Source organism: Trachypithecus francoisi, unplaced genomic scaffold (genome assembly GCF_009764315.1).
Source record: "Trachypithecus francoisi isolate TF-2019V2 unplaced genomic scaffold, Tfra_2.0 Lachesis_group5, whole genome shotgun sequence".
NCBI lineage: Eukaryota > Metazoa > Chordata > Mammalia > Primates > Cercopithecidae > Trachypithecus > Trachypithecus francoisi.
Genome location: NW_022681470.1, coordinates 85,473,270 through 85,498,345, shown reverse-complemented (window position 1 = coordinate 85,498,345; position 25,076 = coordinate 85,473,270). Strand labels below are relative to the sequence as shown.

The 25,076-nt window shown below is 52.6% G+C and overlaps 1 protein-coding gene and 1 pseudogene across 4 annotated transcripts in view; both read right to left on the bottom strand.

Annotated features, from left to right (window-relative positions):
- Positions 1–257: 257 nt before the first annotated feature.
- Positions 258–25,076, bottom strand: part of SNAP47 (synaptosome associated protein 47) — a 44,487-nt gene continuing 19,668 nt past the window's right edge. For 2 of the 3 annotated variants that reach the window (XM_033199468.1, XM_033199470.1), the window contains exons 3-5: positions 21,940–22,430; positions 14,358–14,482; positions 258–968 (exon numbers count right to left, since the gene is read on the bottom strand). In XM_033199468.1, coding sequence (XP_033055359.1) covers positions 822–968; positions 14,358–14,482; positions 21,940–22,430 — 763 coding nt within the window. In that variant the 3' untranslated portion in view covers positions 258–821. The remainder of the gene's footprint in view (positions 969–14,357; positions 14,483–21,939; positions 22,431–25,076) is intronic. The other variant, XM_033199469.1, reaches the window with a different exon arrangement.
- Positions 975–8,218, bottom strand: LOC117076217 (annotated as a pseudogene). Its single transcript, XR_004434276.1, has 2 exons — positions 3,738–8,218; positions 975–1,616 (listed from the first exon to the last, which is right to left on the bottom strand). The product of XR_004434276.1 is annotated as an uncharacterized LOC117076217 (transcript).

Here is a 25,076-nt window from a genome sequence, read left to right as displayed (position 1 = left end):
TGGGTGCACCAGCATGGAGGCCCCACAGGCTGGGCCGTGGCACCATCCTGGGCCTCGCCTCCCATGTGCCTGCACCCTTCCTTGCAGCCCTGCATGAGGCATCTGGAAGCAGCACGGCGAAGGGGCACCACCCGTAACGTTGACGTGCAGTCCCGCCAGAGGCCATACTCACCTCCCCCAGGGCCTCTGAGGGAGTGGCCGCTGACCCAGACACAAGGCACCAGGTAGAAACATTGGCACCCACCTTCATAAACCACTCTAAAGCCAGCATTTCCCTTTATTTCTGGATGGAAATGGGGCCATAAAAGCAGAAATCAATATTTTTGTTTGAAAAGTGCAGTCATGCTAATTTCACTTTTGGCTAAAACCGAGACGATAAAAGAACAGTTGGGTGTTTATAGGATGCCCTCAAAGTGAGCTGGCTCAGTGAGCTGAGTTCTAACTTCACTCACAAATTCATAGTACAGCTAAGAAGGCCAGTCTGTCCATGAAAGGGAGCCAAGACAAGACGAGGGCGGCGCATTGGCCTCTTCCAGGCCTGTGCCAAGTGTCCTTGGGGTCCCGCCATGGTCCACACTTCTGTGGCATCTGCAGAACATGTCACCGGGTCCTGTCTGGCAACAGGGAGAGCCGAGTAGGGGGGCAGGCATAGCAGACACCTGGGGAGGCCCCTAGTGTGGAGGTGGCCCCATAGTAGCAGCCCCATCCAGAGGAAGACCACACTGGAGGGCCACAGGTCTCTGCAGCCCTGGCACCGACTCCCAGCTCTCCATCTCAGGGGGATGTGCAGGCAGAGACAGGAATGCAGGGACACTCTGCCCCTAGGTCAGCCTCTTCATTCGCCTGTTGTGCTTGTCGATGGTCAAGGTTGCCCTGTCCACAGCTGCTGCGACGCCATCCAGGGCTTCGTCTTGTCTCTCTAGCTCACTCTCGGCCTCCAGGGCCAGCCCCTTCATCCTCCTCAGGATCTGGGGAGAAGCACAAAATCACAGCAGAGGCTGTCATCTCTGCAAACCCTAGCAGAGACAACATCTCCCCGTCTCACACATCCAAGAGCCTTTGCGTGACTACCTGGGTGATGTCATCTGAGAGCCAGCGGGAGGGAGCCAGCAGCCCAGCACCAGGGTCAGGTCATGGCTCTGCCTCTGCCAGTACAGGCCTGGTGAGATGAGGTGCCTGCCCCACCTCCTGCCTGGTGCAGCGGCCACACTCTGGCCTGCCATCTCCAGGCTGCGGAGTGCTCTGTTTGGCTGACCCTGTGGGAGCGTTGCATGTGGGTGTGGAATTCCTGCCCACAGCAGGGCAGCTGGGGACCTGGGTAGGCAGCTCAGATTTGAGTCCCAGCTCTCGCCTGGCCACTATGCTCATGACCTGTCTGCATGTGGGTCCCTAACTGCAGACGGACTGGGAAAGCAGGATTAAAAAGAAACACAAACCCTTTCTCTTGTCTCTTAAGTGTGAGATGTTTCATGCACACTGCAAATGACAGAACGAAACTCTCCACACGGTGGAGGGCAGCCAGCACCGTGGGGGTGTGGGAGACAGTCCCCGGCCCAGCAGGTGCAGAAGCTGGAGGCACGCAGGGCCAGGCAGGTGTCGATGGGGAAGGTTGGATGGGTGGGCCGCCCCAGGAACGACAGCATAGAGATGTGTCCTCTGGGTGCAGCGGGGGTGATAAGCTGAGGGCTGAGCTGGTGCTGTGTCTGTGGCTTAACTGGCTGTGTTCTTATGAGGAATCTAGGAAGGTGAACCACACTGTAAAGCACTGCTTTACACACTCAGCCTAGCTCTAGAAGCCTCATACCACCACCTGACAACGGAGAAGAATACACTGGAAAGGAAACTTGAGTGACCCACCACTTGCAATAAATGTCCATGTCCTCTTTCAGGGAAAGTTCTGGATCACTGCTTAAGACAGGAGAAGGAACCCTCAGTGTTCTGTGTCCCCATCAGTTGGACGGCAGTGACCGCCCAGGGTCCAGAGGGTGGTGATCTTGAGAGGAGCCCCTACAGCTCCTCTGGTTGCCTCTAGGAACAGCACACCTGAGCCCTTGGGGAGCGGCCTCCCCATGCTCCGTCCAGTGACATGGCGGGAGGCTCAGCGTCCTGCAGGGTTGGGCAGCCAGGGCAGGGGATTCAGTGCTCCCCAGCAGCAGGGCAGCCAGCAGTGGAACACATGCATCTCGGGATTCAGGGTCACAAGCAATGCCCCCGCCCATGGTCCGGCCTTCATCTGACCCATGAGAAACAGTATGGAGGCGGCCAGGACAGAGGGCCAGTCAGTCAGATCCAGCTCCCTCCACTGAACAGTGTGGCTCACATGAGATCACAAATGCGAACAAGCTGTGAAAACCGGAAAAGGCCCAGCCAGGGTCGCTGCTGCGCTGCAGAAGGAGCCCTTTCCCGGCCAGGTGCCCAGCCCCTCTCTGCAGACAGCATAGGGAGTTGGGGGCTGAGGTCACTCACAGGCACACAGCAGAGGTGAAATGAGCCACATGTCCCTTTCCAAACGTGGCCTTCCTGCTGAGATCTTTGTCATAAGACAGATGAATAAATGCCTGACTAGAGCCCCAGTTACAGACAGCAGGGCTTCTGCACCCTCGGGAGCTGGCAGAAACTCCATCTGTTGAGTCATGACTTAGATCGCTGGATGGGGCTCTGGAAAGTATATGGTGGGGTCAGTGGCTCCAGGAGGACGGGCAGATGACCTCACACAGGAGGTCTTTTCCACCGCCTGGCCCATGATCTCACACCCACACCCAAACTGTGCCATGAGAGGGAAGAAAGCCTCAGCCCACCCCTCGCTAGCTCTGCTAACCCGCTCCCTTCTCACCTGCCACTGCTCTCAGTGTGATCCTGAGGGCATTGCTGGAACCAGCAGGCACAGTCCTTGGAAAGGATGGCCGGGCTACACACTCACACCGTCCCTGTGCCCTATATCCCGTGAGGAGGCCTCCTGGAAGCCAGGGATATGGATCCGCTCGGGCTCTGGTCTCAGTCCCTATGTCCCTCGTCAACCATGCTAAAATGTGATTTAAGCATATTGAGAATTTAAATGTCCTTCAGGGCCATAGGGCTCCTGTAAGCTGGCAGCTGGGGAGATGGCCCAAGCCTATGCCAGGACCCACAGCTCTAAGGCATCCCACTAGCCCCTGCGTCAGCCCTGCCCTCTCCACAACCACAGTGTGGAGTGCTATCAGGTGACACCACTATTTGTCTTTTCTGTTAATAACTGCATGTAGAAAACCAGGAAACAAGAGAGAAGTTAAGGAAGAAAACAAAACCTGTCCATAATCCAGACCACTGTTAGGCTGGCACCATCAGTGACAAGAGCACACTCCCATCTGGCTTTTTCCCCCATTGCTATGTCCATACACTCTTGCGAATAACTCAAATTTGAGATTAAAGTACACACACAACTTTGTCTTCTGTTTTTACCATCCCATAGCTATTCTGAATGAAAGCTGAGTTATTGGATATGCATGCAATGTAAGCTGACACTGTTCTAAAAACGTGGCACATTTTACCTCTGTTTCACAGACAGGGTGACCTGCCCCTGGTCCTGAGGATACACTCATTGCACATAGAGATGCTGTGCGGCATGACCCAGGTCACGTCCCAGGTCACTGCCAGAAGTCCCATAGCCTTCATAGGTGGTGGCAGGGCCCTGGGACATCCAAGGGAGGCTGGGCCAGGACCTGCTGTGGCTCTCAGACTGGAGTGTCTTCGGCAGGATGACACTAAGGGTAGCGGAACAAGCCGTATTAATCTGTCTAACCCTGACCCAGATGTTCAAAGGTAAAAATGATAGGGAAAACAAATAAAATCCTGTACTGAACCCAACAGACACAGAGTACCATTTGACATACATCAATGCCAATAATTATTAAACATACATCATATTCTTCTTTTAAACACAGTCCTAGCAAGCCGCCATGAAGGTTATACTACCCATGGCAAGGCCCAGCAGAGACCCGCAACAACTCAGGGATCAGGAGCCACATGGAGACCAGGACCACAGGGAGGCGTGAAGCCCACCCACCTGGGGCCACCTCCACACAGACCCCGAGAGCCCCACACTCCTGTTCACTATCTTCCCCACATGACGCCTGTCCCCCCGGGTCATCTCCAACAGACCCAGGCAGGCCAGCACTCCTGTCTGCCACCTTTTCTGCAAGGCTGAGTGGTGTATGCCCAAGATGCTGGCTGTGCTAGTGACCCTGGTGTGATGTGATCACTTTATGTTCCATGTATGGAAAATATCACTATATAACCCATGAGTATGTACAATTATTCTCAACCTAAAAATATTGTCTATGACATCTCCCCAGAATATAAAGAAGAACATAACCTTTTTTTAAAAAAGACACCAAATTCATGCCTTTTTCTAGTGCATAAGAAAGCAGTGGAAATAGCAACATTTTCTATAGTTTAGGTTTTTGCCTAATAAGCACAGTAATAATATGTACATTTAATTTGTGACCAAGACCAGCTGATCTGTCTATAGAAGTGGAATATTTTATTGTGTACACAGACAAAATAAAGGCTGGCTCCTACTGTACTTTTTGATTTGAAAATGTCTCACCACGTTGAAGGCCTTAAAAGAGAACTCATTCCAAATAGCCTGTTGAGACCCTTGGCTTGCCTGCCAAAATTGCACTTGAAGTTAATTAATAATGCAAAAACACAAGAGCGATCTGTACAGCTGCTAGGTCTGCAGACAAATAACATTCCTGAGCGAACCTTCAATCTGCCAGTGTCCTGGAGTGCGGGTCCGGATTCTTTTTCCTTTAAGAAGGGACTGAAGTAATTACATGGCATCGTGTGCATTCCACATAACGGGGATGGAAAGAACGGAGAATGTGAAGTCTGGCCAAACCCTAGAAACAGTTGTTCCTCTGCGGCCTGGGGTGACAAGCCATCTAGCCATTGTGTAGGATGCTGTCAGCTCCGGGGCAGCCAGTGGCCTCACGGAGGAACCCTCATGGGCTCTGAGTCAGAGGCCAGGTGCAAATCAGACTTCCTTGAGTCCCTGCTACATAAGTAAAGAAACCCAGGAACCGGCCTTCCTTCCAGCCAGTTTGACCTCCATAGAAACCACCTGATTAAAAGTGCTTTGGGTTTTAGGGGAAACAAACTTTTATAAACTTCAAAGAAATAGAGCAGGGAGTGCTTAAAGGACAGTACAATCTAGGCAGGCCCTGGGGCATGCCTGCAAGCCGGACCTGAGAGAAGTGTTCCTAAGAGAAGCTGTGGCTTAGAACGTCAATGGATGCCTGGCCAGACCTAGGCCCAGACTCTGTGGTCCTGAGCGGCTTGTGGGACCCGCTGAGGGCATCAGAGCCAGGAAGGGGAGCAGCCCTAGGTGACTTAGGCAGGCAGCAGGAGGCACAACCTGAACAAAGAAACACAACTGGGTGTGGCCGACACTGCCAGCTTATGGCCATGGTCCCCTAGGATAGCACCAAAGCCACTTTCCTCCAACACATCTGTGAGGAGGATGCCCTGGGTGCTGCGGGCCTGGCCGGCTCCCTCGTGCCCTTAAGCAAAGGCTGTTCTGGAAGAAAAGCTTCTGCTCGCTGCCCTGCTAGGAAAACCTCTGTCTCCATGAAGCTCCTGCAGACTCAGAGCAAAGCATCACCAACACTGTCTGGGTTGACAGTGACATAGGCCAGAAGCCCTGCACAACAAAGACAAGAGCGTTTAGCGTTCTCACCATTTCCATTTTGTTTATAAAGACAAAAAATAAATATGGAAAAATAGCCTAATGAAGTAGGGTGGGCCCACCTACCAAGCAGCTGTGTGTCCATGCGTGCACCATTAGGGCAAGGCTGAGTGCCGGGGGCCTGAAGACATCCCGGGCTTGTGCTTTCGCTGCCACCAGCAGCCCGGGAAGACGCTGCTCCAGAGGCACGCAGGGCCTTGAGCCTCCAAACTCTGTGGGACATCGGCTCTTGTGTCCCACGCGACATGTCTGCTCTGGCTCGCCTTGCAACGCCGGAGTGCGGCACATCACCGCACCAAGCCAAGCATCGAGAGCAGTCTGCTGTTAGCTGTGCTGCCCTGGCCGTGTCATTAAGCGGACTCACTGAGGAACTGTGAATTTTCTTGCAGTGAGAAATTAGCAACCATTTAAGAACAGAGCTGGGATAAATCAAGCTGTCTACAACTCAAAATAGTTCTACCAGTTGGGGCCATTAATATGCTGCAGAGAATGTAAAGGGGGAAAATTGGCTCTCACCACAGCCAAGCTCTGGAGGCCGTAAAGAACACTCTCTGCTGCGATCTGTCACACTCGGCACTCGCAGACCACCCTGAGGCCCGCCCGAGTCCCCTCTGCTGCATTCCTGGAGGCCAAGGTGGTCTGTGCACTAGCAGGGGGGCAGGCACAGGGCCCCCCTCCTCAGGACGCCCCCGCGGCGGTGCGTTGAGGCAATGAGCACAGAGGCCTTGCTGCTCAGAGGGGACTTTGAGTCAGCCGGGCCAGCTGAGCTCACTCCAGGCGTGCACAGGAAACACCGTGCAGAGCAAGGAGCCGGGCCTGGACTAAATTGTCCTGCCCAAGAGCGCTCCCTGCTCCTAGACCACAGATGGAGATTCCCATTAAGAGAGCCAAGTGCTTGAGGGACGATGAATCCTCACTAAAGTGTTCAGTGAATGTGAACTGAGTGCCACTGAAGGTGCATCTCACACGTGGAAGAACCTCAGTGGTACCCTCAAAATAGGAAACAAACTGAAAACGCACTACAATGTGGCTCTTCCAAGGGGTCGGCCACAGCCCCACAAAACCCACTTCCCAGCCTGAACCAACACGGCCAGAGCTGTGGCCAACGAATCTGCTCCCAACTTGCCAGGCACCTCATGCTCTGCCCTGTACACTGCGGCCCTGTCCCCCTTGCCTCTCATCTACACCTTGAGGCGGGACGCTGCTGTGCAGAGGGGACAGGAACAGGACCCAACACTCAGGGCTGTGACACACAGCTCAGAAGCAGCCACAGTGCTGACCCCTGCCATCCAGGGCCACTCTGCAGCCTCACTCTCCGTGGGTGATGCCTGGCCCAGTGAACCTGCCTCTGGCATTGCTCTCTCATCCTTCAACACATGGTGTCAACAGCTGCACAAACCCACTTTCCCAGCCTGAACCAAGACTGCGTAATACCTGCTGACCACATTTAAAGGCTAGCAAATGTATCAAAATGAATAGAACAGCTAGGCAGAGGATCCATACAGAAACAGGCAGCCTGCACAGCACTATAAACCCATGGCCCAGGAGACCTGTGCAGAGCGCTCCACCCACAACCACAGGAGCCCATTCTCCTCTGTACCAGATGCCTCCATGGGCCACAGGCTGGGAGGTGGGCCACGGACTGGCAGGCAGCCCTCAACAAGCCTAGAGAGACAGATCCACAGCAGGTGTCTCCTCCAACCATAGCAGAGGGAAGCTAGCAACACGGCAAACTGAAGTGTTCACAAATGAAACAACCAACAGGTGATGGAAGGGAAATCAGTAAATTCTTTGAGATGAATGAAAACAAAAGCATGATATACTAAAATAGTCATGTGCTGCATAATGATGTGGATGCATCCTGAGGAAACATGGCTCAGGGTCTCATCGTGGGACAATGCTGGAGCACACATACACACACCAAGGGGGCAGGGCCTGTGGTGCTCGGCTGCGTAGTGGGGCATATCCCCGCAGGCTGCAGGCCTGCACGGCACACCACAGCACCAAGCAGCACAAGTAGCTGGAGCACCACAGTAACAACCTGCACATCTAAATGTGAAGAAGGTGCAGTAAACGTGCAGCATAAAGATACGAAATGGCACGCAGTATAGGGTGCTTCCCGTGAGCAGGGCTGGCAGGACTGGACGCAGCCCTGGGTGTGTGGTGAGTGACCGTGAAGGCTTAGGCTTGACTGAACACTACTGTGGACTTTATCAACACTGTGCACTAAGGCTCCACTAAATTTATTTTAAAAAGTCTTTCTTCAGTAATAAGTGAGCCTTAGCTTCCTGTAACTTTTGTATATTACAAACTATGATTTTTTTTAACTCTGACTCTTCTGTGATAAAACTTCATACACCAACACTATATAGCTGTGCCAGAATCATTTTTCTTTATATTGTTATCCTATATGCTGTTTTCTCTTTTTAACTTATTTTATTTTTTACTTTTAAAACTTTTTTTTGGCCAGCACAGTGGCTCATGCCCATAATCTCAGCACTTTGGGAGGCTGAGGATGGAAGGTTGCTTGAGCCCAGGAGTTCAAGACCAGCCTGGGCAACATAGGGAGACTCCATGTCTACAAAAAAATAAAAAAACAACTTAGGTGGACATGGCAGTACACACCTATAGTCCCAACTACTTGGGAGGCTGAGGTGGGAGAATCATCTGAGCCTGGGAGGCGGAGGTTGCAGTGAACAGAGATCATGCCACTGCACTCCAGCCTGGGAGACAGAGTGAGACCCTGTCTCAAAATAAAAAATACAAAAAACCTTACTACAAACCTACAGTAATCAAAACAGTGACACTAGACCACAGAATGGAATTAAGTCAGAAACCAGAGATAAACTCATATATCTATGGCTAACGGATTTTCAACAAGGGTGTCAAGACCATTTAATGGGGGAAAGAATGGTTGGCTTACCAAATGGTATTGGGAAAACTCGATCTGGACACACAGAATAAATCTGGGTCCTCATCTCACTCTGCACACAAACATTAACTCAGAATGGGTTCACAACCTAAAGAGGAAACCAAAACCACAGAACTCCTAAGAAAACATGGGGGTAAAGCTTTATGTCCTGGAGGTCTTAGAGCATTTTCCTTAATAAGGGGGATCACTGTGTACCCCAAAGACTTGAGAGCAGGGCCTCAAACAGACGTTCACATGTGAACACTTATAGCAGCATTCTCCATAGCAGCCTAAAGGAGGAAAGAGCTCGCACATCCACCAACAGAGAAGTTTTCAGGGCATGGGCCCTGAAAACCACATGCCAAGTGAAATAAGCCAGGCACAAAAGGACAAGGGCTGCATTACTCCCCTGCTGTAAGGAACCCAGAGTGGCAGGCTAGCAGACATGGAAGGCAGGGTGGTGGGTGGGGGGCTGGGGCAGAAACGTGGGTTTGTGTCTCAAGAGAAAGTTTCTGTGCAGGACGATGGTGGTGAATTTCATTAACCACACTGAATCGTACACTTAAAAATGATTAAAATGGCAACATTTGTGTTTATATATTTCACCAATTTTTAAAAAGTGAATAATGAGAAACTCCCCACTGCTATAACACATATTACCTTCCACAGCCAGGGCCTCCATGACACCCAGCACTTGCCCTACACACCTGGCCTTCATTAACGCGACAACTGGGAGGACAGGAAAGGCCCAGGGTAGGGCAAGTCCTCCAAGACTGAAGTCCCACTCAGCACTCGGTCTCTGCTTGACCTGTTCGGCTGGTACAGCCTGGGAGTGGCCTTGGGAGGGCTTGTCAGGTGCTGGGCTCCAGCCCTCAGCACGGGTCCTGCACTCTATCCTGCCAGGCCCCTTGCACCGGCAGTTTCCCAGGTGGTTTCTGGGTACCGGTTGGTGTGAGTATCTGGGACCCCAAGGGCTGTGCCTGGTATGGCCTCCTGCCCCCATGGCTCTGAAGCCATGGGCCCTGCTCAGCCCAGGGTCCTGGGTCCTCCGCAGTCATGCCCAGTGCAATGGGAGTTTGGGGGACATAGGCAGAGGAGTGGCTCACCCGCAAAAGCAGAGGGTGTGGGTGGGGGTGGACAGGGTGCACAGAGGTGGGTGAGCAGGCGTTCACCATCATGAACCCATTAGCCAAAGAGCATACAGGTTAAAAGGGAAGGCGTGGTGTTTCCCTGTGATGCCGCCTCCACCTAGCTGCCAGAGGTCTCAGTTACAGGGCGCCCTCAAGCCACATGCATGCAGGGCCCCCATACCTGGTCCAGGGTGCCCGTGGGAGATGGCCTCCTGCTGTGTGGATGTCGGGCTGTAGGGCATGCTGTCCCCATTCTCAGGCTCTTCTTACGGATCAGCATTTAGAAAGTACATGCAATGTGGTGTCAGCAGCATGATTAATAGGAACTCACAGTGAAGGCACAGATCCCCAAACACGCAGCTCAGCTCAGCTCTCCTATCTGACTGGTATCAAGGCCATAAATAAAAACAGCATCACAAAACCTCACAGCCCCCCAAAATCGACCTCCTACCTACGTTGTGGTTAACACATGACATGAACAGCCTGGAAAAGCAGGAAGGCATGGGACGCTGAGAGCCTGAGTGGGGGAGGAGCCTGGCCTTCCCACCCCTCCTTACTCACTAGCAAGGCCCACTTCTGCCTGGCTAGTCTCGGAGGGTGGGTGCTGCATCCAGTGCCCCTGCAGAGCCCAGTCACCTTGGGGGTGACCAGTCTCATCATCCCCTCTGCCCATAACCTGCTCTCCAACTCGCCTGCTTCACACACTCCCACTGGGGCCAGGCAGGAGAGCAACACTTGTGTCAGGTGCGCTCAGGACAGAGCACGGTGTCCATGCAGCTTCTCCTGCCCCCCGGGGACTGCAGAGCCCCAAAGTCACATGGGGCTTTTGGCTCCCGACGTGGTTGATGAGCTCAAAGAAGCCAGGGCGGTCATGCACTGATCTTACTCCAAGTAGTAGGGAGACACTCTGTGAAGATCGTTATCTTACGTTCATTAGGTACGCAGGAAACCATTGATTTTTTTCCCCCGACTAGGAGAGTACACAGATTAATTGAGGGAAGTTTAGATTAGAGACATCAGGGACAGGGAAGTGAGGGAAGCCAGACCAGGAACGGGGGTCCTGAGGAAGATGCAATGCGTTCTTCAGTTCCTAAAAAAGAGAAACATAAAAGGAAAGAAAGGGATATTACCTTCTGAAGATAGTTTCATAGAAGGCAAGGAGCCCCAGAATGACTTCGGAATGTTCCAGCAAATCACCAGAACTGGTCCACATGGGACATGACGCTGTGGAGTGGGCAGAGGGTTTCTGCCAAAGATGCGAGGACAGAAACACCTGGGTCCCCATATGCCCAGATGCTGCCATCCCACACCCCCACGTGAGCCCTACCTGAGCCCCATGTGAGCCTGGCCACACCCTCAGACTCACCCCCATCCCAGCACCAGGCTTGGCTTCCTGGGAACCCTTTGACTTTGAACGGAATGAGTTGCATGGCTTTCCTGTTACCATGTGTGTTTGCATTTGCTGTTAATGGAGACGTCGCAGGCAGTGGCACGCTGGTTGCCCCATGCCATTAGGCAGGAGGCTGAGGTGTCACCCAAGCATCCCCTGGGACCTGTGCCCGTTGGGACCGGCCATGGCACATCCGTTCCTATCAGGAACCATGGCAGCAGTGCAGCAGGCTTCTTTCCCACCATCAGGCGCCAGCGAGGCTCCCACCCACTTTCCCGCCAGACCCAGTGTCTGTCTACACTGAGTGTCCACTTGGTTCTTCCCTGGGGACAGAGGGACGTGGACACAGCAACCCCAAAGCAGGACAAGACAGATGCATGAAATGGAGTGTCCCAGGGAACTGCCCGACACCACCTCCAGTTATACTGTGTCCAGGCCCCATGTCCACGGTATGGGCTGCAGTGGATTCCACAGCCACAAAGAGGAGCAGACAACAGAAGCAAGTCGGGGGCTCTGCCAAATCCACCTCCTACAGCCCCCGGCTCTCCACCCTCCACAGCCACAGTGACACAGTGGCCAGGGCCCCACAGACCGCAGGGCTCGCTGTGCCACCCGCGCCTGTCCTGTGTGATCACAGCCACCCTCTCCTGAGCAACCCCATTTGCAACCCACACTACTGGGACACGTTTCAGCGTGATGGCTTTAATAGCATCTGCAACAAAAACCACAGCTAAATGAAGGGGGGTTTCGCGCATTTTTATTTTCCCCAGAAATGTAACTCACTCTGGCTTTTGCTTGAGCTTCAACTGTGCACTAGGAATTCTCTAAATAGGAAACACATGTATTGCCTCAAAAAGACAGTCTCCTGTGAAACTAGGCTCCTCCTGCAAGGAAGGGAGCCCACATCTAACCAACGTGCTGCCCTTGCCCCCCAGGCATGCCAGGCCTTCCTAGGCTCTCCCAACCCCATACCTCAGGTGACTGCTTCCTCCCGCTCTGCCACTGGCCTTGATGCCAGAGTCCTGAATGTGGAGACTGTTCCTCCCGGTGTTGAGCCACTGGGCTTGCTGGATCTCTAATGATGGCAGCACCCATGCAGCCCCAGAGGAGATGCAGCCTGGACGGCTGGTGGGGAGTGCCACTCACCCTCAGCTCTCTGTAGTCACCTGACCACCTCCCCATCGCTCCCAGGCTTTGAGGCAAAGAACACGCCACACATGGCAGGAGAGTCTGATGTGTGGACACTTGAGGGCCTCTCCAACTACATGACTACCATTGCAATTAACAGGTAAAATTCCTACTTTTTCATCTTAAAGCTTTGTTCCTACTTCAGTCTAAACACAACCGTGGGTTACAACGAGCGTCTCGGCCGTGGACACCTTTGCGGGGGGTGGGAGTGGGGTGTGCTCAGATCCTGCCAGTCTCAGCCACGTGCCCTGAGGCACTCAGGAGGATGGCTAGGGAAGAATCAGGTAAGTCTGTCTTTATAGTATTGGGCTTTCTCAAAAACCCCAAGCAAATGAGACCCAGGCCAACAATGTTCTGGAGGCAGTGAGCATATCTGAAGGTGACTAGGAACCTGCAGAGTGAGCTGGCTACACCTCCCAGGCAGTGCTGTGTGTGCCATTACCAGACATGACTAAGTGAGGCCGAGAGGAAAAAGTGACAAGCCGTGTCCACTTGAATTACCCTAGAGCAAAGATGAACACCTTTTTCCCCAAACAAGCTGGCCTCAAAGGAGTTTATGCCTACACAGACACATAAAGTAAGAACTGGTTTTTAAAAACAGGCTTAAGAGACAGAGCGTCTTTATCCACCTCCTTTTTTTTGTGGGAGCCACCCACAAAACACTCCCTACAAAAACAGGGCCAGGCCTAACAGAGCCCTAGACCCACCTGCCGACTCAGAGGCTCAGGGACGGGGAGCCCATGCCCTGCGTGGACACAGAACTGCAAGATCCAAAGTGCACAGTCTCAGCCCAACAGACAGCTTCGCTTTTTCAAGGAATCAACTGCAAGGGAAGATGAGACGGAAGCTGCACCTGGAGATGAGCTGTGTGTGCGCCACACACCCTGTGGGACACGCCCTTCAGTAAGGGCTCAGCAGGTTGGAGCACTGCCTGGATACTGGATGGTGCTGAGGAATGACTTCCTGTTTCCTAAGGCAATAGTGGCAGTATGGTTCTTTCTGAATGACTCTTATTCTTTAATGATACATATGGAAGTATTTACAAATGAAGTGATATGATGACTGGGTATAGCTTCAAAAATTGCTTGGAAAGCCAGCATATTAACCAGCAACCTCGGGACAAGACAGGAGTATTTACACTGAACATTAAAATTCCAGTCTCCCAGGCACAAAGTGCTGAGCCTCCTTAAGGACCAGTGCTCAGCACAGGAGGGCTGAGTGAGCCATGCACCCGACTGTGCAAGCACTCATACAGTGCACACACATAACACGTAACACACAGCAGGCAGGTACCTGCATGCATGCACCGTATACAGAGTACACATGCATGCACATGCACAGCACACACAGACACAGAGTACACATGCATGTATAGGTATAGTGCCTGCACGCTCCACACACAAGACATACACATACGTACATGCCCATGCACAGTATACACAAGGTACACATACAGCACATATACATGCACAGTACACACAACACATATACCACGTGCACAGCACACACACGTGCATACACATACAACACACAAGGCACACAGGTACTCACAGTGCAAGTATACACACATGCACATGGACATATACACAGTACAAGTACATGCATAACATATGTACACAGCACACACAGTACACATAAATGCACAATATGTGTACAGTACATGCACACTACACACAGCATGCACATGTACATGCACAGTAAACATACACACCTGTGCACACACACACAGACATGTACAATGGGTGCAGGTGGTAACCAAGGCAGCTATGTGTGCATACAAATACAAATGTGTCTGAATGTGGTGCATGTTGTGTTCCAGGAAGTGTGTGGACCTGGGACGGACACTGCCCTTCCTCCCTCCCTGCAGCTGCCGAGTGGAGGCCAGCAGCTCCTCCAGGGTGCGAGGCCAATATGCATGACCCAGAGCTTGTTTGTGGTCAGGAGGGTGAGGGGAGCAGCCTGTGGGAAGACTGGGACACAGCGCTGGCTGGCATGGCATTGGGGACATCTTACCTGGGTTAGTTCCTGGGTATCCGCCTCGGAAAGGGCTGGCAGGCTTGTCTGCAGGTGCAGTGCTGTGCCCTCCTGGTCTACTATGGGTGGCTCACGGTGCAGGGTACGGCCCATCAGCCCAGATGCTGCAAGGAGAGCAGATGGTCAGCGGTGACATCTCTTGGAGGTGCAACAACCCTTGTGTGCTCTGGACGGCAGAGCGTGGTCTTTGAGGTGGTGTTCCTCCCGCCACCACACGCAGGACTGGTTCCTCTCTCGACCTGTGCAAGCCTTGCCTTGCCACCCAGCCCCGAAGGATCAGGATCTGCAACACTGCAAACACATGGTGGCCACTCTGTACCTCTCAGAGTAAAAGCCCTACATCCCAGGTGGGTTTGTTTTGTTTTGTTTTGTTTTGAGAAAGGCTTAAGATTTGTAGTATACAACACAAGAATCATTGAACTCTGGTGAAATGCACGTCACACAAGACTGGGGAACTGCAGTGACATCTGAGCTACTCTGCAGAAGGATGCGGTTCCGGAGAGCACAGGAAGTGGCCCACAGCCCGGGCCAAGCACAGCCACACGTCTGCGCCATCGAGGTGGGAGGTGAGTCAGAGCTGCCCGTGGTCAGGCTCAGAGAGGACCTGGGTGTTTCCGCCCTTCAGTGAGCCTCGGGGCTCCAGGCTACCTGCCAGAGGCAGTCTCGCTCCACAGAAGGTGGCCCAGTGTGCCTCCTGCAGAGGCCACCTGCCCTTTATTTACAGAGCAGCTTCAACGGCAGCCTTGACACCCCGGGGCCCAGATAAGTGCGCAATGTTGTTTGCTCTTCCGCAGCACAGGCAGCTCCCCGACATCTGGTGTAGCTGTCATTTAGGAAGATGCCAGGAAACAGGCAGGGAGAGTGCAGTTGCAGTGCCAGCTCCCGATGGGGCAGGAAGGCAGGTGGGCGGCCTCAGCATCCCTCCCAGGGTCCTACCTCAGCCAGCAGAGTCTATGCCCTCCTCACTCCTGATGAATGTGGCAGCCCGGGAGCAGCGGCCGAGCACGCCCTCAGAAAAGGAGAGGAAAGGGGGGATATCTGGGAGTGCACTTTTGCTGGGGCTGAGGGCACATCCCTTCTAGCCTATCACCCCCTAAATGATACTTATAAGCTCACCTTCCAACTCCACCCTCCACAGGAGTGATGCCACTTCCAACACGCCACCCCTGCCAGCCTATCACCCCCCAAATGATCCTGACAAGCTCACCACCCGATAGCACTCGGCTGAGCAGAGAAGGAACAGCCTTGCCCAGGGCCACAGGGGACTGAGCACAGAGATGGCCCTAAAGAGGGAGCGGCTCCAGGCCCAGCAGATGGGTGCAGGTGCGAGTGGGGAAGTTGGGTAAGACTCAGGTGGGAAGTGAGGGGCTCCCTTCACAGACAGTACCAGTGGGACAGATCGCCCAGAAGGCTGTTTTCCTATCCCACTCTTCAGAAACAGAATCTGGTTGCAACCAAGCACAACAATTTTACAACGTAAGTTTGCAACACCCAAGCTGTATATGGGTGCTCTCTGGGAAGCTGCAGCCCACTACTGTGCTTCTCCGAATTTGTACATTACCCGTGGGAGTCCGCAGGCCCTCACAAGAAGCTGCTCACTGAGGAGCCCTTCTCTGAAACGCTGAGCCATAGTGCACAGGCCAAGCTAGGCTGGAAGACACAGCCACAAATTCAGAGGATGCATGCCCCTGGTGACCTGAGATCACAGGGCGGCCCCCATCCACCTCGCAGCACCAGCACAGCCTAGGCCACAGGAATGGAGGGACATAAACTGCCCAGCCTGTGCTACACCAGTGGCCCCTTCCTCCAAGAGCCCTACACCCCACCCTGCCCTGCCCAAGGCTCTCGTAGTCTGGTCTGCAGTGTGCTGCCTGCAGTGTGCTGTGTGATGGTCTACAAGACTGCTACGTGCTGGTGCCCCAGATCTGACTTGCTGGGTGTTGGGAGCTGAAGGACCATGTGCTTTCCTCAGCATCTTCTTGAGCTGCAATTCCCTGGCTACGATGTGAACTTTAAAAAAACAAAACAAAACAAAACAAAAACTTTATTTTGTAGAGATAGCATGTCCCTAGGTTGGTATCAAACTCCTGGCTCAAGTGATCCTCTTGCCTCCGCCTCCCAAGTAGCTGAGACCACAGGCATGCAGCACTACAACCTGCTAACTTTTGTGTTTCTGTTTGTTTTGAGACGGAGTCTTGCTCTGTCGCCCAGGCTGGAGTGCAGTGGCGCGATCTCAGCTCACCACAACCTCCGCCTCCCAGGTTCAAGGGATTCTCCTGTCTCAGCCTCCCGAGTAGCTGGGACTACAGGTGCCCACCACCACACCCGGCTAATTTTTTTATTTTTAGTAGACACGGGGTTTCACCATATTGGTCAGGCTGGTCTTGAATTCCTGACCTTGTGATTCCACCTCTGCCTCCCCAACTGCTGGGATTACAGGTATGAGCCATGGCGCCTGGCCTAATTTTTGTATTTTTTTATAGAGACAGGGGCTTGCTATGTTACCCAGTTGATCCTCTGTCTTCTGCACCCAAGTGATCCTCCCACATTGGCTTCCCAAAATGCTGGGCTGCAAGCATGAACCACCGTGCCCAGCCCACACAGGCTCTTAAGGGCAGAGCCCCTAGGCCTCCCTACCTAGGACATGGCTTTCATTTCAGCACCTGAGGCTGCGTGACAGGGACACTCAGGCCGTTCTGGAATTTTAACAAAAAGGACTTTGCCTAAACACTCAGAAGGCTGGACAGAGCGCTTAAGCCTCAAGCCACAATGTTTCTGTTGGGCGTGGCGGCTGGGGTCCTGGTGAGGCTGCACCCCGCCATCTCCAGAGCCACAGTACTCATGGAGCTGCTGAGTCACGCTTTTAACATTTCTTCCAGGAAAGCTTAATGTGGTTCTGTAAGGATGGTTTCTGTCTTGGGGTCATGAGTGACTGCAATTAAACAAAAGCATCACAGGTGGTTCACAGCAAGAGGGGTGGGGTGACTCGACTGTCCAGGAGTCACCTTGCTGGCCTGGGGGTACAGGAAGCCAGCCTAGGAAGAGCCCAGGGCACACTGCGGGCTGCAGAATGTGTGGGTCAGCTGGAAAGAGGGTGCCCTGAGGCTAGAGGCCCCTGTGCAAGACACAGCTCTGTCTTCACTGCCAGTGCTCACGAGGGGCTGCCTGTACCTGCCTGGGAGCGGGGATCTGGGCTGCCAGCCTGTCTTTCCCCAGCAAGTCCCTTCCCTCAGCCCTGGCCTCCAACACTCACCTGTCACCCAGGAAAAGGCCTCTGCTAGGCCTGGTGGGCCTGTGAAGCTAGCACACAGGTTAAGGACAGCATAGGGAGCTGAATGGAGGAGACAGCAGCTTGTGTGCTCCATCTCCCACTTGACCAACACGTGCAAGCAGGTGGGGGCCGAGCAGCTTCCTCTGATAGGCTCTAGGCCAGCTGACGCAGTACCCCCGGGCTTCCCAGTCAGCCCATCCTGGGCCTGCGGTGCCACAGCAGGCTCCTGGGTGCTTCGGCTCCAGTGGGAACTTCCCTGCCTCAAAAGACGCCTGGCACTAACGACCTGCAGAGTCAACCTCAGCCACCCCGATGCTCTGGTCCTTTACTAACTGCCCACTCTCCACGCCGGCCTCCTGCCCTGTCCTGCTGCTGGTGCTGCTGTGCAGACAGACACATGGCCCAGGGAAGCAGAGGTACAGGAAAGGCTGTCATCAGACAGCTGCAAGCCCAGGCAGGCCTTAGCCCTAAGACAGGCAGTGAGTGACAAAGAAAAAACTCAGTGAACAAACAGCCTTCAAATATGCTGTGCACAGCAGGGTGGAGGCTCACGCCTGAAATTCCAGCACTCTGGGAGGCTGAGGTGAGAGAATCACTTGAGCCCAGAAGTTCAAGACCAGCCTAGGCAACACAGCAAGACCCCATCTCTAAAAAAAAAAAAAAAAAAAAAAAATTAGCTGGGCATGGTGGTATGTGCCTACAGTCCCAGCTACTTGAGAGGCCAAAGTTACAGTGAGCTATGACTGCATCACTGCACTCCAGCCTGGGTGACAGAGTAAGGCCCTGTCTCTAAAAGAAAAAAATAAATAAAAAGAAAAAGAAAATACTGCGCATGTCCCTTGGTAGGATGTGTGGGAAGGAAACCTCACCCTGTGGCCTTCCTCCCAAACCACAGCCCAGGCTGACTGCAAGAAAATTTGAGACGGAGGCTGCTGTGCAAGCCCTAGCCCGGCCTCCAGGAGGCTGTCAGAACCCATAGGGCCCAGAGACACGTGAGGAGGGTGATCGTGCGGCCCTGGGTGCTCCTCGAGGCAAGGACGGGTGTCTAGAATAAAATAAAATGTGCGTTCGGCACACAGCCCTGCAGAGGTCTCTGGAAAGGCTCCCTGCCCTGGGTGTCCCTCCCTGACAAGTGCCCATCCAGCGTCATAAGGCTGCCACCCTGTGGCCACACGTGCACCAGCGCTCATCCCAGAGGCAGAGATTTCTAAGACATCCGTCATGGTTTCCACCTCCAGGGAGCCCACAGTTTCCAGCTGAGAGCAGTAAACACAAGGAAGCTGGCACAGAGTCCCTGTGCCTACGCATGGACAACAGCAGCAGGCAGCAGGCAGAGGCAAGGCATCAGAGCTGCAAGTGCCCCACACACTACTGAGCTCCCAGCAAATGGGGTGCCGCCTTCTTGCTAACACAGCACCAGGCAGGGCACTGCACGCTCCAACCCCTGCACGGACCTTCTCCAAGAACACCCTCTGGAGGCACAGCTGCCCCATGAGACCAGCACCTAACTGGACAGGCCAGGTTGCCCATGGGGGTGAAAGTGAGCACGGAGAGGGGGCACAACAGTCCCCCACAGGAGACACAGTCCATCCCACACATGCGGCAGGTCCCTGTGGGACTATGTGCTGTGTGTGCCACGTGGCAAGATGGCTGCCCCAGGTACGCGAAACACCACGGGCCAGGTGCAGCCGTGCAAGTGAAAAGATGGTGCTCGCTGTGGCTACAACCCGCACTCAGGTGACCTAAACTAACGGGGCCCTCCTAGCCAAGCAGGAAGGGTGATGCCATCAGTCCTGAATCCTGAATGCACATTGAGGCCCCCAGAAAAGGTCATGATTCCCCTCTGACCTCAAACAGCACAGGTTGCAGGAACCCACTTACAAACACCAGCCCGCAGAACACAGGAGTGCTGGCCACCATGGGGCAGCCAGGTTGGCGACATGGCAGGGCCACTAAACACACTGAGTGCTTCTTTATTGGGACCCTGGAGAGTAGTCCTGAACTCCACAGAGTGTCACAAACTTCCCACCTGAAGCCATACCCGGGGATCCCTCTTCAGTCCCCATATCACCAGGACAGTCCCCAACTCCACAGCACGTCACACACCTCCTCCCTGAAGCCATGTGCAGCAGTGCACCTGTGCCATTCACCTTGAATGTGGGTGAAGACCTCTACTTCCTATGCTTCTGTAGCCTGTCTCCCACTAGGACACTCGGGTTTGGGCCTGCACTTTAGTGACAGCAGCTCAAGGTGACCTTTGATCTCCCCATCTTGATCAATGGATTTCGTTACATTTCACACCATGTGCTCCATTCCATAGGGGTCAATGCCTGTCTTTGCAACCCCTGACTTTAAGGCATACACAGGAAGGTGGTAGGTTCTCTGTGATTCAACCACATGCTGCATATCTAAGGTGTGCACCTTTCATTTTTAGGGTGTGTGTTCAGCCCTGGGGCTCATGGGACTCAATCTATTATTATGTGTATTTCTTTCTGAAACTTGAAGCCATTTGGAATAGAAAGCAAAACATTTTCATATTAGAGAAACAGGTCATGGGAACCGAAATCTTTCTCTCAAGAGAAAAATTAGAGAAATCGAAAGGGTAGCAAATATCTCTTCCTTTTAGCAGACATCTGGCGATCAAAATCCCTAAGAGCACAGCTTTACATGCTTTACATATAGACACGCATTACAGTATGGATGTCCATGTCACATACATGCACAATACATATGCACTGGTACACGTGTACATCATATGCATACATGCATGCGTATTAGCTATAATGTTAATATTAGAAAATGGAGTCTTTTATGACATTGAGATTTCTTAATCAGAGCTTGAAGACAAACTGCAGGGGAAAATTGGTGGATTTTACCATAGCAAGATAAAAGATTCCTGTAAGGGAGGAAGAGAGTCTAGAGGAAGTGGCTGCAGCTTCTAAGCCAGCCAAGGCTGATGGTCCAGGATAGCAGGAAAGTCTTGCACATCTGTCGGGGAAGAAAGCATATGAGGAAAGAAGAAAACACAACAGGCCATCCATAGAGCAAAACCTGCAGGGCCAAAACAAATACAATGCATCAGAGGTCCCACCTCCTAACCAAAGAAAGGGTAAAGGCAAGAATAACACCAAGGGGCCACCAGCCTCCCATCAGACAGGCAGGACCATGGTGGCTCCTAGCACATGAACCTCAGTCCTGTGCTAGGGAGGAGGTGGGCCAAACGTGGTGGACATGCCAAGATGCAGGGTGTCTGCCCCTCAGCCCGGCCCCAAGGACAGGCCAGCTGAGCATTCACAATCTACAACGGAGTCTGCAGGAAGGCACCGTGGCCACTCCACACACATCTGAGAATGCCACAAACACACAGAATCATGCTGCACAGTTCTCAAACACACATATCTCTAATAGCATGTCTGGGCACCAGGCCGGGAAAACCTAGATTAAATGTCCAGGGAAACAGGAGTAGGCAAAGTAGGGGTGATGGGAATGGCCCCACCAGGGGAGGTGAGATGGTGCCAGTCACAATCCTGAGGTGCTGGTTCCCACATCAAAACGAGGGGAGATGAGAGAGACAACAGCAGGAGCTTCCTTTTGCTCTGACGCAATCATTCTGAAAGCCCTTACTGTGTCGTAGCAGGTTCTGCATCACCATAACTGAGCACCTGAGACTGGATAATTTACAAAGAACAGAGCTTTAGTCAGCTGACAGTTCTGTGGGCTGGGAAGTCCAAGGGCATGCCCTGGCTTCCACCAAGGACTCTCGTGTTGTGGCAGAGACACTCAAGAGTGGAAGCGGACATAGGCAAAGAGACAGAATCAGAGGGGCATCCTGCCTCCTAACAACTCACTCTTGGGAACTAATGCATTCCCAGAACTCATCCAGGCTTCCCAGAGGAAGCACTCACTACCACGAGAACATCACTGAGCCACCCAGAGGGCAGAGCCCTTGTGACCAAACACCTCCTAGCCCTGCCACACCAGGGACCAAATTTCCACATGAGCTTCGGTGAGGACAAACTGTATCCAAAGCATGGTACCGACCTGCTTTGGAATCCATGCACCTATCAAGTGTATAGTTAACTCTCAGTGATTTCAGATTCACAGATGTCAAGTACAAGGAAAATGGTCTGGAATTGTTTTCATGTATAAACAAACGAGCTGTCTCTAGCAAGCTGGAGGCCAGCAGCTGCTCTAGGTGACGCATCTGTTAGGCATTTCCCACAGGCGTGCTGAGTCTGGCTGTAATTTTAGAAGTCTGTGCACGCGCTCACTGCCTTGTCGGTCACTAACCTGCATGCCAGACTGAGCAGCTCTTCTCTGCGGGTGAAGAGGTTCTTGTGCTTCTGAGCACCAAAGCATCTTCTAACAGCTCCATCTTCTTGCTGAATTGCACTTCTAAAATGGGGATAACCTCTGGCATCTTGGCGGATATCAAACGATAGGTCACGTCTGGCTTTCCAATAAACCGCTGGCGGATGCTAATTTCATAAGGTGAGTGGACCTTGATGTCATCCACGTCCTCTCTTTCAAACCTGTGCATGAGCAAAGAACTGGAGTCATGTATTTCCAACCCAGACACAAGGACAGTGAGCCTCCCTGGCTTAACGTGAGACTCTGTTCTGTGGGAAATAATGGCAGGAATTTTTATCAATATCCTTTCTTTCCCAAAGGGTTCACAACTGGTCACAGAGACACCTTCCCTAGGCTTTGTTTCTGGTGGCGTCTTCCAAAGCTTGGAGCTAAAGGGCCACCAAGCAGGAGATTCCAGTTCTGTCAGCAATCTGAAAAAACAAACAAAACATGGAAAACTGGATCAATTCATGTTTAAGGAGTAATACCTTTTTTTTTTTTTTTTGAAAACTGTTTTAACCTTTGTAAAGCATGTAGCCATTTTACTGTACTTCATTTCCACATGCACTCCATGAAGGAGGAGGCACAGGGACTTTTATTTCCAGTGTGAGAAGAGAAAGCTGGGGGCCAGGGCAGTGAGAACATTCATCCACAGATGCAAAGCCAACCAACAAAAAAACAGCAAAAATGCACACCTTCTGCCTAGAATATCGCTCTGCCCACACCATGCTGCCTTGACGGGTCATCTTGATTCAAAATAAAACCTGTACTTACTGTCTAGGGAGCTATCTAACATACCTTTCTGCTGTGATGGAATGTTCTACGTCTGTGCTGTCCGTACCGTAGGAGGCACATGTGACAACTGAAGCTCTGCCTAACAGGCTCCTTCCCCCAGCCTCGGCCAGACCCAGCATTAGAGTGCTTCCCCACCACCCACACTCTCAACACCCACTCTCATCCGCATGCTCTAGATTCCTGTTGGTGCCAACTGCACCTCCTCCTCAGAGTACACTTTGTATCCTGTCTTTCAGCTTCTGCTGGAATTGGAGTCTAGTTGAGCATCTACAGGTGTGGGGACAGGAGCTGAGGAGAACCCAGCACGTCTTGCAGGACGAATCTACTTAGACTGGGAGGAAGGGCTGCCTCTATTGGCCAGGAAGTTTCTGCAGCCTTCAGGGACTCAGCGGCCCCAGCTTCTGCAGGCTGCAGTCACATGTCTGCACTGGGGTTCTCAGGGTCCCGTTCCGTCTCGGTCACGCCCTCAATGTCACAATAGATGCCATGTGCAGTTAGAATTCAGCCACCTGCAGCAGGAGACTCCAGATTCTGTTTTCAGAAAGCTCTGTCCTGCAACTACAGGAGCTAAGGGCTTCCCTTGGAGCAGATCCAGAAATGTCCCTGGAGCACCCTGAGCTCATTTGTTTCTTTCCCCATGCTGCCCAGAGGGGTGACTGCGTCAGTCAGAGTTCTCCAGATAACAGAATCAGTGGGTATGTCGGGGGGAAGGAAGGATGGGCTTATTTGAAGGAATGGCTCCCATGGTTGTGACACTGCACCTAAGCTAACTGCCATGGGCCAGCCTATTAGAATTATTAGCAAGATTACATGGGGAAAATCATGGCTACTTTCACTAACTTCCGGTTGAACGTGGCATTTCCTTCCATCCTGAATGTAGACAGCTTGAGTATTAGTCGAACCTTTGACTGTCACCAACAGAAATCTCATCACATTAGTTACTGCAGATCTCAATATATCACATCAACCCCTGCTTTAAAATAACTGCAGTTACTAGACCTGCCGTTGGCTTCAGTATCTCACACATCAATAGGAAGACATCATATGACCTCAGCCTGCATTTATTATAGGCCGTTCTTAGTCAAGATTATGTATTATTATCCAAATTAAAACAAAAGGTGCGCAGACAGTTTGCTCACTGGCATTTGGGATTTTGATGAAGGTAGATGAGTGAACACTCCGTGGCTTCCTTGCCCTGACTTACCTCTAAGTGACCGTAATATCTGTGGTGCAGTAGATGGATGTGAAATGTCAAAGTGGTAGCTGCACCCAAGATGGTCTGTTTTAGTTGCCAAGAGCAACACTCACACGTTTTCTTTTACAGTGATGACTCCTAGCACTATAGTGAAGGTCTAGGGATGAACGCAGAGATTTCTGGTTCCAAAATCATGTCACAGACACCAGCTGGCTCCACTCCTCCCACTGAAAACCAGAAACAAAGGCACAGCACCACCAATATCCCAGAACTCAAATGTGAGAATGGGATGGCCTCTGGGGCCACAGAGAAAGGAACAATTCCGAACAGAGGACTAAGGGAATTGACCTTCCACATCCGAGACACTCCTCACCCGGATAAAGTTCCCCTGACTCACAGTCTCCTATCTGGAAAAAAAGAGATTGAGGTGAACAACCTGCTTCCCTGCCTTCTTGGGCTCCCTGGCAGGAGGCATGCTCCTACCTCAACCCATGGGAAGCACTGCCAAGGAAGAAACGGCCCTAAGCACAGCCAGAAACAGTGGGGCACGGCAGGACCACGACGCTCAGCCCTGGGTGCTGTGCACAGTAACTCGGCCTAAGGAGACACCTAGAGCAGCTGTTGGGCAGTACTACGCCACGGGAGGTGTAATCCCCAGGACCCCAGGCAAAGCCCCTCGCCAGCCTCTCCACACGATTGGGACATCCACTCCTAGACCTACCCCATTTCAGACAGGCAGCGCCCTAACTGTTTGCTGGAAATACACGTGGGCAGAAGAGGCACCACCATCAGGGCACTGCTGAGGATGGTCGGAGGCTGAGCAGACAGAAGGACAGGCAGGAGCCTGATCTAAATGGCTGAGGCCGGGTCCAGAAATAGTCTGTGTATCAAAGTGGCACCTGGTCACACACAGGGGATTTTCTTTTCTTTTCTTTTTGAGTCGGAGTCTTGCTCTGTCACGTAGGCTCCAGTGCTGTGGCACGCACTCAGCTCACCGCAAGCTCCGCCTCCCGAGTTCATGTCATTCTCCTGCCTCAGCCTCCCGAGTAGCTGGGACTACGGGCACCCACCACCATGCCCGGCTAAT